This window comes from Raphanus sativus, chromosome 2, assembly GCF_000801105.2.
Source record: "Raphanus sativus cultivar WK10039 chromosome 2, ASM80110v3, whole genome shotgun sequence".
NCBI lineage: Eukaryota > Viridiplantae > Streptophyta > Magnoliopsida > Brassicales > Brassicaceae > Raphanus > Raphanus sativus.
Window position 1 is genome coordinate 28,640,335 of NC_079512.1, and position 15,021 is coordinate 28,655,355.

Genomic DNA, 15,021 nt, shown 5'->3' on the forward strand with positions numbered 1-15,021 from the left:
AATTAGATCTCGAGAAAAAATAAGTGACGTGGTAACATCAGGGCCGTTAAACGGTTTGGTGGGTCCCTGACTCTTGCGGTCAAAAACAGCGTTCTCCCACTTTCTCGTTGTCTAAAAAATTTATAGCGGCTTCTCGGAGAAGTTTTGTCTGTTAACGTCGGTCGTTGTTAATCGCGCGGGAGGATTGGGGGCGTGTAACTGAAACTCCTTCGCTTCCCGTCTAATACTTTCTGTCTCCAACGGCCACGAGTGACGGAGTCGCGTGTTCGATTCGCAGTGTGAGTAATTCTTTTTTTAAGTTGGGGATTTGTATTTGGCTAATCCTGTCTCTTGAGATATGTTATTCGAAGAGAAAAGATTACTCCTTGCTCGCTTTTTGAACTTGTTTCTGTTAGATTTTCAATGTTTTAACGACAATGGCGACTTGTGATTTGTGATTCCGGTGGAAAAGTTTACTTTTTTTTCTTTTCTTTGGGTTAGGTAATGTAAATATGGAGCGACTTTTACCAAGAACAGTTTTTAATCATTGATAATTAATGATAGAAAGCGTTTCATAGAATCAATCTCCATGGCTCTCGTTTTTGGTGATTTATTGAACTTTTTTTCTTCTTAATACTCTTTTTAGGTTTTTTTACTTGAGATGAAGCCTCTTATAAAAAGTAAGGATAGTAAGCTCTCAGCAGCCTCGAGAGCAGCTGTGAATAAAGTTCTAGACAGAATCAATGCTCGTGGCAACAAGAAGGGAGATGCTACTCCACAGAACTCTGATTCCGCTAAGGTTAGTTGGTTTGTTTTCTATACATTGTTTTTTTTTGTAATTAATTTCATGGGAAGAACGAAGAACATTTAAATTTAGTACTACTCTTATCATCGTAGCTGGACAAGGGGAAGAAAACCGTAACTGACAACGTTCTAGAGGACAGGGAATGTGTTCAGTTTGATGATGATGATGAGATGAATGATTCAGACTGGGAAGACTGTCCTATTCCTACTCTTGCCAAATCTGTTGATGATACCTACGTTGATGACACCAGAGAGTTAACCATTGAACTTGATGATTTGCCTCCTGATACTAAGAGGCAGAAGAAGAACACTTACCGTGCAACAGCACAAGACAAGGTTTACTTTTTTTTTTTTTTGCTTAAGAAAATCTCATGAATGCTATATGGTTACTTACTTACTTTACCTAAGAAAGTTGTGTTTTCTCGTAAAGGAACGGGCGGAACTTGTACACAAAGTTCACTTGCTCTGTCTGCTTGCAAGAGGGAGGATAGTTGACAACGCTTGTAATGATCCCTTGATTCAGGTACATACATTGTATCCCTTTTTGACTGCTGGTGTAAAGCTTTTTTTTTTCTTATAAATTTTGCTAATTTGATGTGCAGGCTTCCTTGCTTTCACTTCTGCCATCATACTTGACAAAAGTATCGAATCTAGAGAAAGTGACTGTTAGGGATATAGCCCCTCTTCTTCGTTGGGTATGGCTTTATAGTGATCTGTAGCTTTTCTTATGTTTTTTTTTCTCTGATTTGGAAAGTTGAGCAGCTTCTCCTGGCTCAAATTGTAGGTTCGTGGGAACTTTGCTGTTAGGTGTACACCCAGTTCTGAGAAATCTTTTCGTACGTCTCTAGCATTTGCTCTTGAATCTCGTAGAGGCACGCCTGAAGAGGTAAAATCTTGTGACCAGCTGCATTTTAATTAACTTATACTTGATTAGTTGTTTGAAACATCAATTTTCATACTTTTAGTTTCATTCTTTCTGTTGATTTGAAATTTACAAAGACGTTGGTTTGCTTTTTTACCAAAGCTACTTGAACCTCCCCCTATGTGAAAATTATATCTCTGTTTATTTTATGCAAAGTTGGTCCTCATGTTAGGAATAATGTTCTATAGGAAACTCATTGGATCTTTTTTTTTTTTGCAGCTTGGAGCGTTGGCCGTTGCTTTACTTAGAGCATTAAAGCTTACAACTCGGTATGTGATAACTTGTTACTTTTTGCCACAAGATATTGTTCGGTGTCATTTGATGTTTTTGCTTTTCAATGTTAATATGTCAGATAGTTATTTAAGGTACCACATTCTTGAAGTGTTGCTGATTTGAGTTTCACAGGTTTGTGTCTATTCTTGATGTTGCCTCCTTAAAGCCTGGGGCCGAAAAGGATGAATCTTCAGGTCAGAACAGAGCTAAAACGAAGCGTGGGGTATTCAGGAACTTCACTCTTATGGTACCAAAGCATCAAGCCATCTCGTCACACCCAAACAAATCCTCTTCCCATGTTGAGGATAAAAGTCTCTGTGAAACCTCTTCTGAGTCTCAGCAGGAGGGTTCTGCTCAGCTGCAAGACAATAAGGTCAACTCATCCTGTGAAGCAGGAACGTCCAGCAAATCTGACGGAGCAAGGAGGAAAGGTGATGTTGAGTTTGAGATGCAGTTAGCCATGGCTATGGCTGCGACTGCGAGTGTAAACAACCAACAGAGTTCTAAAGTAACCGAGAAAAAGAAAAGTCCACAAACAACAAGAAGAAGTGATGGCTTGTCAGTTTCTGACCAAGTAATGTCCACAGCTATCGGTTCTAAGAAAGCGGATTCTCCTCTTTGTTGGGCTGAGGTGTATTGCAATGGAGAAAACATGGATGGGAGATGGGTTCATGTAGATGCTGTTAATGGAACGATAGATGCTGAACAAAACGTAGAAGCTGCAGCTGCTGCTTGCAGAATGTTAGTTAGATATGTTGTCGCCTTCGCTGGTGGTGGAGCTAAAGATGTCACTCGCAGGTACTGTACAAAGTGGCACACGATTTCATCCAAACGGGTGAGTTCATCGTGGTGGGATATGGTCTTAGCACCGTTACGAGAACTAGAGGCAGCCGCAAGCGTTATCCCTCTTGCTAACAATGCTTGCTCAAGTAGTAGTAGCTCGTCCTTTGGTATGAGGAGTGCTGTTGAAGATATTGAGTTAGCTACTAGGGCACTTACTGAGCCTCTTCCCACAAACCAGCAGGCCTATAAAGGTCACGAACTCTATGCTATTGAGAAATGGCTTCACAAGAACCAGATACTTCACCCAAAAGGTCCGGTTCTGGGGTTCTGCGCTGGTCATTCCGTTTATCCTCGAACTTGTGTGCAGACTCTTAGAACTAAAGAAAGTTGGCTACGTGATGGGCTTCAACTTAAGGCCAGTGAAGTTCCCTTAAAGGTAATCAGTGTTCTTTTCTCTCCCTGATGATTATCTTTACTCATTCCGGTTTGATAAATCAACTATCACCTTATAGATTCTTAAGCGTAACGCAAAGATCAGAAAAGGAAAAGATTTTGGAGATGGGAACAAGGACAGTGAAGATGGTTCTTCTCGGTGCATGGAACTATACGGGAGGTGGCAAATGGAACCATTGTGTCTCCCTCATGCTGTTAATGGGATTGTGCCTAAGGTAAAAAAGCACCTTCATCTCGGTCTAAATTTATTTGCTTCAATGGAATCTAACTGTACAAAGATTATGTGTGTTTGGTTGGGGTTTTCCAGAACGAGCGTGGTCAAGTTGATGTCTGGTCTGAGAAATGTCTCCCACCTGGAACAGTCCACTTAAGGTTTCCTCGAATATTTTCAATTGCTAAGAGATTTGGAATAGATTATGCACCTGCAATGGTTGGTTTCGAGTACAAAAGTGGACGTGCTACTCCTGTTTTCGAAGGTATTGTGGTCTGCACCGAGTTCAAAGATGCAATCCTCGAGGTAAACACTCCAAATTTTATTTTTATTGTTTATGGTTCTTTTGGATTCATCTGGTTTTGTGATTAGGCATATGCAGAAGAACGAGAAATGAGAGAAGAGGAGGAGAGAAGACGAAACGAAGCACAAGCAGCTTCGAGATGGTATCAGCTTCTTTCCTCTATCTTAACCCGTGAGAGGCTGAATAACCGTTACGCCAATAACTCAGAGGATGATGTTGTCAAGACGAGGAGTATGGAAACGAAACCAGAGACGGTTGTTAGGGAGGAGAATGTGAAAACACCTGAAAAGCAAGGAGGGGTTAAGAGAGGAAGAAAGCGTCGTAGTGAAGATGACAACCGTGAAGGTGGAGATGGAGATGAACATGAGCATGTGTTTCTTGACGAGCAAGAAACGTTTGATGAGAAAACCTCTGTAAAAACCAAACGCTGCAAATGTGGCTTTTCTGTCCAAGTTGAACAAATGTGAACGCTTTGTTTTTGGAGCTTTTTAGTAACATATCTTATGTATTCAGCTTTGGACAATCAGCACTGATAAAAAAGACCGATATAGTGTACTATATCATCATTGTCTAGAGAAGACTTCTTTTTCTTTTCATAATCCATCCACAAAATACCACCGGCCAAGAATCACCGGAAAATTCGTTTATTGTGGATTTGGTGTTGGAACTTGTACTAGTTGGGCCTCCGCCCATAGCCGTCAGAAAAATTATTTTGGCTTAATAAGTTTTACATTTAGCTTTTGATTAAAGTTTTAGATTACTGTTATTTATTTATTATTATTCTTAATGTGTATATATATTAAATTCATCCCTGGAACGGGGCCAATCAGAGCACATACAGACGTCGACGACTTAGAAAAACAGTAGACTAGGTTAGGTGAGGGGAAGCTTTGTTCACACCTCCGGTGAACACTGACACTCTCAATCCAGATTCCAAGACTTTTCATGGAGAGGTGTCCAAACCAACTAAGGATCCTTCACAGACTCCTAAAATCAAGCGCCCATGGAGGGAGATATGCGGTCTTTACACGCCAGATCCAGTTGAAACCTGACTCTAAGAACCCTAGCCCCATCATCTGCACAAGCTTCACCACCTCAGAAGTCTAGACGCTGCGTACTCCTCCACTCTCCTAGCTTTGATATGACACTATTAGTTTTTTTCGTTATTTTAGATTTAAAATTCAATTTTATGACAAATTTTAAAATATTTTTGAACACTCTCGAAAGACTGGTAGGTACCAAACATTTTGGGAGTTGTGACTTGGTAATCTTCAGTAGTCAATAATGACAACACAGACGAGAAAGATGGGTAGCTACCAACATTTTGTTTTAGAAATAATACGTCGACAGAGTTAGCTAACTTATTTCGTGGACGATATATATTGAAGAGTGATATATATAGGAGGTGCCTACCCTCCCCTTAAAATAATATTTAAGAATCATCTTGTTAAAACAAAACAGTGCTTTCCGTCCACTTTCTTATCTTTTTTTTTTGATCAAAACCGTCCACTTTCTTATCTTTTTATAAAAAGTTTCACATTATGGCTAAGAAGTTGCTTCTGCTTCTTTTACTTATTATCTTAAGCCTACATGCATGTTCTGGCTCTATCGTCAACTCTCTTCCTGGTTTTGAAGGTCCTCTTCCTTTCGAGCTTGAGACCGGGTTTGTGTCTTTTTTTCATATCGTCTTCATTGTGTGTTTTCTGCTTAAAGAGTGAAATAAGCTATTTCAATTGCTTTTGAATGTAGGTATATTGGTGTTGGTGAAGAAGAGCAAGTGCAATTGTTTTACTACTTCATTAAATCTGAGAAGAATCCAAAAGATGATCCTCTTCTTCTCTGGTTAACTGGAGGACCTGGCTGTTCTTCTCTCAGTGGCCTCTTTTTTGAGAACGGTAAAAAATAGAAAGACCATAGCAATTATGTTTCGTAAATATCAAAATTTACCAGTTAGGGATCTGCGGTTCAACTGGTTTGTAAAACAGGGCCTTTTACATTTAATCTTGATGAGGGTTACAGAGGTAGAAAACCCACCTTGCAATCTACAACACATTCGTGGACAAAGGTAACACTAGCAAAATGCTTATTATATTTCTTATTGTTATTGATAATATTCGTGTGTCTGTCTATAGTATAATTGATCTTTGTTTGTAGGTGGCAAACATAATTTTCTTGGACCAGCCTGTTGGTACTGGCTTCTCCTATGCAACAACTCAAATCCTTGATACACCTAGTGACTCAAGAGAAGCTAAGCAGATCCACCAATTTATTCGCAAGGTTAAGAAATAAAAGAGAGGTTGAACTTAAATGTGTATGATGTAAAAAAAGTGTCTAATATGAGACTATCACATACTAACCCTGAGCTAAGTCCGACTCTTCAAAAAGCTAGTTTATCCATATGACTTTGTAAATCCACTGGTTAAATCTCATTCCTAACCAATGATATAACAGTTCTCGAAGCATTAATCGTTTTCTGAATAGAAACTCTTATTTAGAGTGTTTTTGTTGTTGATGCTGTTGTACAGTGGTTAAGTAAGCACACAGAGTTTATCTCGAACCCTTTTTATGTCGGTGGAGATTCGTATTCTGGTAAGGTTATTCCGGCTACTGTTCAAGAAATCTCCAAAGGTATGTGTGTGTTTCATCTTTTTCGTTTTTTCTCTCTCAAGGTATATATTTCGTTTATTTTTATTAGTTTTTTCTACATGATGATGACAGGAAATGATCTTAAGCTTAAATCCCAAATAAATCTTGAGGTTTGTACCTGGCTGCTTCTTATGTTATACAACACAACTTTTCCAACAAACATTGACGATCCTTTTTTATTTTCTCTCAACAATAGGGCTATGTGCTAGGAAATCCACTAACAGACGAAGAATTTGACAAAAACCACCGTATTCCATTTGCTCATGGAATGGCATTGATCTCTGATGAACTCTACGAGGTATTATATAATTTATATCACATGCAAGAATGGAGTTAGAAAGCAACGACCTATACAAAACATTTTTTTTTTCGTTTGCAGTCGCTGCAGAGAAGTTGCAGAGGAAATTACTATGACAATAACACAGAGTGCTTGAAACATTTTGACGAATATCGAGAGGTATACAATGATCATAATAGTTGCATCATAGAGAATGTTTATATATATATATTCTATCTGTTCCACGAAGATAAAAGTTTTGAAAAGTTAATTCAGTTTCACAAAAATGGAAGTTTTGTGCATGTGTTTCAGCTCAATTTTGTAAAATGGAAGTTTTGTGTGTTTCAGCTCAATTTTGTAGTTTGTTTATCCTTTTTTACTCGTTAAGACAATTACTATTGAAATAAATTGATTTTTTAAATTATGGTATTAGAAGAGTTTTACTATTGAAATAAGTTGAATTTTTTAAAAAATATGGTATAAAAAGTGTTTACTTTATTCGTTATCGTCAGCCAAAATATCAATTAGTATATATATTCCAGTTTCTTTTGTTATTGTTTGATTTACTTTTGCAGAGTATTTCTGGATTAAACTATGGTAATGTTCTGATGGAATGGTGCGAAATCCCGTTAGTCCAAAGAAGATCCCTTCTCCTTGGAGACGTTTGGGCTCCGTTCAACCCAGATGTATGCTATGTAAGCAATCCATCTTCTTTCTATTGAATTAATTCGTTAATGCTATGCTTTTGTTATACATTTGAATTGAATGAATATTGTTATATATATATAACACAAGAATCGCTTTTGCACCAATTTGTAGTTGTACATGGATTCACTATCTTCCCTCTGGGCCAATGACGAGAGAGTGCGCAAAGCACTCCATGTAGTAAAGGTATATAGTTTATAACGACTTGGGTTTAAGGATGAATAAATGCGTTTTATAAAATGATGGTAAAGAAAAAACAAGTACTTCGAATATGATTTCAGGGAAGTATAGAAGAATGGGTACGGTGTTCTTCGGGCAAGCCTTACGATTCCGATATCAAAAGCAGCGTACCATATCATATGAACAATAGCATCAAAGGATACAGATCTCTCATCTACAGGTTAAATTGATTTACAACTTTCTAACCTTTTTATATTACAAGTTAATTTCAAGAGTTCGTATTAAAACTCTTCTTATGGGAGATTTAATTTGTGTGAATATATTATATATATGTATAGCGGTGATCACGACTGGATGGTGCCTTTCACTTCAACGAAAGAGTGGATAAGATCACTTGGTTATTCCATTACTGAAAAGTGGAGACCATGGATGATAAACAATCAAGTTGTTGGATACACTCAGACTTATGCCAATAACATGACATATGCTACTGTCAAAGCAAGTCTTCTTGTCCATTGATCTTCTGAACTGTCTTGATTAGCATAGAAAATGTAACTGTCTTGATTTTAATTTACAGGGAGGTGGGCATACAGCATTTTTCAAACCAAAGGAAAGTTCTATCATGTTTCAGAGGTGGATTAGTGGTCAACCTCTCTAAAATTTCCCTTTTAAAAAAATCTGTAAACCGTTGTTGAATATCTCTTTACTGTAAAACAAAAATTTCGGTTTGGTTTGGTTGACAAACCGAAAAACCTAATAATAAAGACTCCGGTGAATCCTAGACCAGTTTAGTAACTTATATTATGGGTTTTGCAAGTCTAACAAGGTGCAAGGCTCTTGCGTGGGGTTTGTATTGTAGACTCAACCTCAAAGGACTTATGCCTGATATTTGGACATACACTACAATTGGTAGTGTTAAGATTGTACAAGAAAGGCTTACGGTGCAAGGACTTATGCCTGATATTTGGACATACACTATAATTGGTAGTGTGTTAAGATTGTACAAATGAATGTTATGCGTAGTGAAGCTCTAGTTAGGACTAACTGATCAATCAGCTTAAGTATCTCCGGGGAGCTTGCAAGATATTTTATTTTCAGGTCAGGCTCCTTTTTAAGAATAAATCATGGATCTCAGTGCATAAGCTGCATATATCAACATATGTGTGAATGTGTAAGAGTAGTACAAGACCACATATGTGTAAAGATAGAAACCAGAGACCAAATGCGCTACTTGTACATCGATTCAGAAGCAATACAACATCTAATTAAAGCATTTCAATATAAAAACTAATGGCTTCGCTATATGAATCTAGCTTTGTACATCACAAACACAACATGTTCAAAGCGGGAGAGGCTGGGAACGTGTATGAGAATCTCAACACCATCCCAGGAAAATATGTTACACACCCGTAAAGTGTATTTGTGGATCTCATAATATCATACTCAAAACTTGTAGCAGGGTCCATTAGCACTGCCAAAGATAAAGAAGAAGCTATGTAGTAACATTAACAAATTGAGTTGATAAAAGACATGGCATGAGAGAGACTATCATATTCACAAGTGTAAAGTGTTGAACATAAGCATAAGAGAGAAAGAGTTTAGGAGATGGAGATGAATAAGGTGACCGAAGAAAATAACAAAAAAAAAAGCTGTGAAATCTTAGAGAAACAAGCTCACAGATAAGTGCTTTGAAGGGCCAGCATAACGAGCAGTTTTCTCCTGTATTAAGGAACCCGGTGAAGTTAAGAGATGAAAATGTCTACTATGATGAGTTCAGATATATGGAGACAAAGCATTAACGATTTGCCCAAGATGGTATATAAAACTTTCGTTTCCTTAACGTTTGCTTCCAACAGAGCTCCATTCCGCAGAACGGTGATAAAGCTTCAGATTGCAGGACTTATTCGGATGCCTTCAAAAAGACGTAGTGCAAAGAGTGGCCTTTGGTTCCTATGACTAGCTTCAATACATTTCCTTTGTAAGGTTACGTACACTAGACTACTACGCTCACCTGTAACACGTGTTTTTTTTTCTTGACAGATGTTTTTGGAATTTTCTAATTACTTTTCTTATGTGGGTTCACCTAAGATTATGAGAACCCAGTCTAGAAATATAATCAGTTTGGCCAAGAATTTTCAAACCTGAAGATTCTTAGAGCACCCGCGATGGAAGTCTTTAAAGAGAATCTTTAACATCTACTTTATTAAAACAGAAGTACATATATGAAAGGACAAGACTTGGGTTCATCCCTATTATGAACTTTCAAATTCACCTCAATTGTTAGCACCAATCAAAGTGCTATGTAGGATTAGTAAAAAAAGGAAACAAAATTAAAAAGAAAAAAAGGGAAAGAAGTGAAAAACACGTCGACTAATTTTTGTAACGCGATCTATGGGCTTGGGATCCAAACTAAAAAAAAAAATGAGTGTCAAAGAGGAGTTGAACCCAGGTTTAAGGGGTGTCAACCAAATGAATTATACCACCAGAACTAACGAATTTCAATGCTACATGCTTAACAAATCACACTTATATATTTTAACGTGTGTCAGCTGCATCCCCTCTTCTCCACATGGGTCCGCCTCTGTCATCACCAACACATAATTTTAAAAACTTCTTTATCATCTATACAAAATATAAAAAGCTTTATTTGTCAAATTGGTGTCTACAATCCTCTGCCCTTATATCTTAAATCTAAACCCAAAACACTAAACCCTAAACCCAAAATACTAAACCCTAAACCCTTGGGTAAACCCTAAACCCTTGGGTAAACCCTAAACCTTTGGGTAAAGAAATATTCCAAAGGTTTGAAGTTTACCCAAGGGTGTAGGGTTTAACCAAGAGTTTACGGTTTAGTTTTTGGGTTTACCAATTTGACAAACAAAGCTTTCAATATTCTATGTGGATGATAAAGAAGCTTTCAATATTTTGTGTAGGTGATGAAGAAGAAGCTATGGATGGCGTTAAAAAAATTAGTCTATGTCTTTTTTATTTCTTTTTTTTTTTAATTTTGTTTCCTTTTTTTATTAATCTTACATGGCACTTTGATTGGTGTTAACAATTGAGGTGAATTTGAGAGTTTATTATAGGGGGTGAACCCAAGTTTTGTTCTATATGAAATAACCCTAAAAGTTGCACAATAATTACAATTCAATGCCACTGAACATTTAATAAACCTATTTTTAAGTAATGCTTGTCTTTTTCTGATATTAAATAATTTCCTAAACAAACTACTAAAGATTTTTTTTTAAACTTACAAACTACTAAAGATTGCATTAATAATTGACATGAGTATGATATAACTTCCGCACAAAATTAATTCACTTACCATATGAAGAGCGTAAACGTAAGTTATAACATGAATCACATTTTTAGTTTATTTAACATGCACCAACATTAAATTATATAATATTTATGTGTAATTCGACTCATAGAAAAAATAAACAAAGAAACATTCTTCATAACAGTTGGACAATTTCAATTCAAACTTCTTTTACCATAAAATCACAAGTTTAGGATTGAAAATCATTCTTTGGAAATAATTAATAAACTTAGCTTTAAGTACTTAATGAACAATATTGTTTTAAATTTATGTAATTATATTTTTATTATTTATCAGTAATAACTAAAAATAAAAGTCACATAAAAGAATCCTTTATATAATATATAAACATATTATGTTACATATATTTTCATATAGCACCATATATTTGTAAATAATATATCCAACAATTTTATTATACATTATCATAAAAAAATTGATCCATAAAAAATACATTTTTGCAGATATACGGGTAATATTTTTTAAAATATGGATGATACAATTGATGGTTTATAAAACAAAATAAAATTACTCAATTAAATATTTATTTAGTCGGGTAAATTTTTAAAATATATATTATCACTTATACGAATAAATACTTATCAAGTTTAGATCGAATTCCTAACTATTTTAGCTAATTAAAATTTTCAAAATAATTTTTTTTTTTTGAAAATCTTGGTAACCAAGTTTAGATCCATATATTAAGTATTTTTATAATTTTTAGTATAACAATAATATTTAGAAAGTTAACCAAGAAGAAATTAAAATTAAACATTTTACTCTAAATCAATTAAGTTGACATATATTATCCGTCTAGGTTGTTATGATCTTTCCTAACATGATTTATAAAATATTTTCTCAATATATATACTTTCTCTATTTTGAAAACTATAGATACAATTATACAAACCGAATATTCTACGAAATAAATTGCCTACATTATTTTTATTTTCTTACAAATTTTATAACTAATGTATCAATTTGTAATACCATACTAACTCATATTTATCTATTATCTTAGTTTTAATTCAGAAAAAATATTTTTTAGATATTTATACATAAATCAAACTGTAAAATTTTTGGATTAGTTTATATGAGTCTAATAAATATCAATCATATAATTTACTATAGAACGCAAAAAGTTATTCGATGTAATTAAATACATTCTTATTTCTTGAAATATTATATTAGTACCCATATTATAAATCATGTATAATATTTAATATAAACAAAGATAGAAATGAAAATTAATATCCGCTCGGTCGAGCGGGTCAAAATCTAGTTAAATTATTATAGTGGAGCTCACCAAAAGTTAAAGATTTTTTCCTAAAAATCCTTAATTTAAGAAAGCGGACCTCACAATACGTGACGGCCAGAAATTAGTTGATATTTTCTATTTTTTTAAACCTAATTAAAAAAAAACTAATTAAAAAATTATTTTTAGAAACTTCAATGGATAACACTATAGGAGATGCTCTTATGATAAAGCATTCTCTCAGTTACCACAAGGAGACTTTAATAATTAAATATTCATTGGCTTATTGATAGCTTTTTATGTCATAGTTACAAACCTTACTCATGATACTGTCCTATAAGTTAGAACTTCACTCAGGTATCCTCCTCTTCTTTTACACGACAAGAGACTTCATAGTTAACCCTTTTTTTTGTAACACAACTTTACTTTATAGTTACCCTTTTTCAAGCTTTTGGCCACTCTAACAATTTTAACTTGCCACTGCTGCTAAAACCTCTCTCTCTCTCTCTCTCTCTCTCTCTCTCTCTCTCTCTCTCTCTCTCTCTCTCTCTCTCTCTCTCTCTCTCTCTCTCTCTCTCTCTCTCTCTCTCTCTCTCTCTCTCTCTCTCTCTCTCTCTCTCTCTCTCTCTCTCTCTCTCTCTCTCTCTCTCTCTCTCTCTCTCTCTCTCTCTCTCTCTCTCTCCTCTCTCTCTCTCTCTCTCTCTCTCTCTCTCTCTCTCTCTCTCTCTCTCTCTCTCTCTCTCTCATTGTTTTGAACTGAAAATCTCAAAACCACAAAAATGTCCATTATGACCGTAATTGCAACTTGTCTCGGGTTCTTACTAGTGTCTACCTACACAGACGCAAACAAGGCCGACGTATACTGCCTGAGGGACATATATTGCCCCCAAACATATTTTATATTAATATATGTAATAAATGCTTACCAATTCTTGTTATATTTATTAATTTACATGTTTTCTATTAAAATTTAACTTTTATTAATTTATATTTCATATACCATATATTATTATTAGTTTTAAAATGGTAGCAAAGTTAATATATATTTGATAATTATATCACAAAAGTTATATATAATATGTTTTAATAAAATATTTAGATAGCATAAATATAAAAATAACTAAATATAATATCCAAATAAAAACATTAATAGTATAAAGCAGGCTTAACATAATATAAGAACCAAAAAATTATCAGAGTAGTGAGCCATTAGTTTTGGATTTCAAAATCTGTTTTCTATAAATAATTTGGTTATGGGGGCAAAAAGAATTATGAGAGGCGGCATTAGATTAATATCTTTATAGTTTGCATTATTTAAAAAAAAATATTACTGGTGGCAGCTGCCCCCATGTTGGACCAAGTATATCCGCCACTGCACACAATCTGTCTTAAGTCTAGCGGAAAATATTATTTTCACATAGAATGGGCGAGGTCCGAAGAAGAGCTGAGAGCATCTTGTTGCGCATAGAATACTAATCCTTATCTTTTCATCCTAAACATAATACATCTCATATTATCTTTTAGATATCACCAAGTCCACTAAACTAATCTTTGGTCGATCATACTCAAGTTCTATAATACATTTCTGATTTTCTTCCATGTTTTAGAAAACTTGACATTTCGGGTTTTTATCAAAAAGTTTTTGTTTTTGAGATTTTAGGTCCTCCAGCCCCGAAGAAAAACATGAGCCATGTGCAATAATTAGCACTCTCTCTCGTATATTCCCCTAATAACCCCTAATAACTGTGAAGTACACATTGGGTAAATTAGTTAAGGGAATTTTAAAATATGTGGAAGCATTTTGATCTATTAGCCAAGGTTTGAAGAATTTATATATTAAAGGGTTGATTAGTACCGGTTATAGCTTTAGATTTTTTTCCTTTATGATTCAAAGGACATGATTGGTTTTCCCGCTACCACCCGCAAACGCAGCTTTTGCGGTTTACAGCGGTTGTTGGCGTTTCGAAACAATCACAGAAAACACTACAAATCGCTTCAAACCGCTCCGAACCTCTTAAAATCAAAAGTTGGTTCAGCTAGCGTTTGCGGTTGCGGACGGTTGCGGGAGGATAAATTATTTTTCTTTAAAAACAAAATAAATGAAAATAATACTAAAAATATCCAATAAAATTTTTAAATTGAAATAATAAAAATTATAAAATATATACATATTATATTTTAATTTATATCATAAATTTTAAAACCAAAATATTTTCTATAAATTTTAAAATTTAATAATATGATTTTATAAATATAAATTTTATATTTATTATATTATTATAATTTTAATACTTTTATAATTATATAAAACATAAATATTGTTAATTTATTATTTAATAGATGGTGCGATTGGTAGTTTACCAGTCATAAGAGTCCCGCAAACGCAACAATTTCTAACCGATGTACCAGTCGTACAAATCTCTCGAAAACGCTTGAAACCGCAACCACCCGCACCCGTAAACTTCCGTAACAGCAACCGCAACCGATGCGGTTAAACCAGTCAGACTAAAACTCGAATGTTTTTAGCTTTAATTTTATATTTTATTGTTCTGAAATTATTTAAATCTTTAAAATCACTAAAGCTGTAGGAAAATGATTTCTTGAGCAAATATATTTTATTTTAAAGATTTTGGAACATAGTTTTAGATTTTACTAATAAAACTTGATTCTTTTGATTTTTACTGTTATAGACATAATTGTGGTTGCGTAGAACATTGACAGTTATCACCAATCACTACCTAAGACTTAGGGTTCAGTTCCTAAATAATATATTTTTTTTGGATTATAAGATGCAGAGTTTATCAAAAATTCCAGAGTATTACAGACAGAATCGTTCATTGTGTATTGTGAAGTGAGAAAAACAACAAATTTAAAGGTATGTTTCACTTTTAAAATTATAAAATAACCTAC

General features: G+C 34.5%; 2 protein-coding genes across 4 annotated transcripts; both read left to right on the forward strand.

Moving 5' to 3' along the window:
- Positions 1 to 38: 38 nt before the first annotated feature.
- LOC108842875 (DNA repair protein RAD4) lies at positions 39 to 4,241 on the forward strand. Of its 2 annotated transcripts, none has more exons than XM_057002942.1 (11): positions 39 to 278; positions 626 to 778; positions 877 to 1,119; positions 1,214 to 1,306; positions 1,386 to 1,478; positions 1,568 to 1,669; positions 1,925 to 1,974; positions 2,111 to 3,197; positions 3,274 to 3,429; positions 3,522 to 3,731; positions 3,798 to 4,241. In XM_057002942.1, the coding sequence occupies exons 2-11, from the start codon at positions 641 to 643 to the stop codon at positions 4,194 to 4,196; spliced, it is 2,571 nt and encodes an 856-aa protein (XP_056858922.1). In that variant the 5' UTR covers positions 39 to 278; positions 626 to 640; the 3' UTR covers positions 4,197 to 4,241. The 2 variants fall into 2 exon arrangements, with proteins under 2 accessions (XP_056858922.1, XP_056858923.1); XM_057002943.1 differs by having other exon boundaries at positions 3,522 to 3,690; positions 3,798 to 4,050.
- Positions 4,242 to 4,906: 665 nt separating this feature from the next.
- LOC108840587 (serine carboxypeptidase-like 13) lies at positions 4,907 to 8,318 on the forward strand. 2 transcript variants are annotated; one of them, XM_057002945.1, is made up of 13 exons: positions 5,056 to 5,392; positions 5,479 to 5,624; positions 5,715 to 5,794; positions 5,884 to 6,006; positions 6,255 to 6,357; positions 6,448 to 6,485; positions 6,572 to 6,673; positions 6,755 to 6,832; positions 7,228 to 7,347; positions 7,472 to 7,543; positions 7,639 to 7,757; positions 7,876 to 8,039; positions 8,119 to 8,318. In XM_057002945.1, the coding sequence occupies exons 1-13, from the start codon at positions 5,271 to 5,273 to the stop codon at positions 8,193 to 8,195; spliced, it is 1,344 nt and encodes a 447-aa protein (XP_056858925.1). In that variant the 5' UTR covers positions 5,056 to 5,270; the 3' UTR covers positions 8,196 to 8,318. The 2 variants fall into 2 exon arrangements, with proteins under 2 accessions (XP_056858924.1, XP_056858925.1); XM_057002944.1 differs by having other exon boundaries at positions 4,907 to 5,392; positions 6,255 to 6,485.
- Positions 8,319 to 15,021: the final 6,703 nt, after the last annotated feature.